This window comes from Limulus polyphemus, unplaced genomic scaffold, assembly GCF_000517525.1.
Source record: "Limulus polyphemus unplaced genomic scaffold, Limulus_polyphemus-2.1.2 Scaffold3209, whole genome shotgun sequence".
NCBI lineage: Eukaryota > Metazoa > Arthropoda > Merostomata > Xiphosura > Limulidae > Limulus > Limulus polyphemus.
Window position 1 is genome coordinate 93,443 of NW_013668819.1, and position 883 is coordinate 94,325.

Consider the following 883-nt stretch of genomic DNA (forward strand, 5'->3'; position numbering starts at 1 on the left):
ACACCTTGTATGACATTTGAAAAAACTCCCATCATTTAGACTTAAAACAAGAAGCACCACACATAACATATAAAGCACAGACAAATAAGACTAGGAAAAGTAAAATTGTACCTAAGTGAGAAAGAGATCTACAAAACTAAAACCAACACAGATGCAATTATTTCAGATTCAACATCTCTTAGCAACCTCATGTGTGATATGAAATTATAATTAAAGAAATAAAATTAAAACAAATTAGGAAGAGATATGAGTGATCAAGTCCATAAAGTCCAACTTTATGCAGTTGTGGAAAAGTAGTTGCTCTAAATGAAACAGAAAAGCAAGGAAAAAAAAATAAAACAAGAATATAATTCAAAATAACTATGGTAAAACAAAAGTTACAGTACAAAAAGGACAAACAAATGAAATAAAAATGTTTACATTGTTCACATTTGTATTAATTAATTTATTCTAAAGTCCAGTTCTATGTGATATATTTATCACTTTTCATTTTTCAATTTAAGCTTAAGAATTATCAAATGCCATTCTTCAATTTTATTTACAGATGATAAGTTTGTAGTTATTTATACTATTTTTAGAAAGTGGACAGCTTTGACATTCAAACCCTGAACTTGTCCTACCTGCGTAAACACATTGCTGTGGTTAGTCAAGAACCTGTTCTCTTCAACTGTACATTAGCTGAAAATATTAAGTATGGAATAGAAGACCTTGTTACACAACAGCAGATTGAGAATGCTGCTCAAGTAGCCAACATTCACAATTTTATCAGAAGTCTACCTCAGGTAAAACAAACTTTTATTCCCAAGAATTCTTATACCCACTTTTGTTTGTAAGTACTATCAACTTGCATTAGAATAAATACTTATTGTACATATTTCTGAAC

General features: G+C 29.3%; 1 protein-coding gene across 5 annotated transcripts in view; it reads left to right on the forward strand.

Annotated features, from left to right (window-relative positions):
• The window catches only part of LOC106468901 (multidrug resistance protein 1-like), a 96,363-nt gene that overhangs the window by 93,366 nt on the left and 2,114 nt on the right, over window positions 1–883 (forward strand). For all 5 annotated transcript variants that reach the window (XM_022397266.1, XM_022397267.1, XM_022397270.1 and 2 more), the window contains one exon: window positions 579–782. In XM_022397266.1, the coding sequence (XP_022252974.1) occupies window positions 579–782 (204 nt within the window). The remainder of the gene's footprint in view (window positions 1–578; window positions 783–883) is intronic.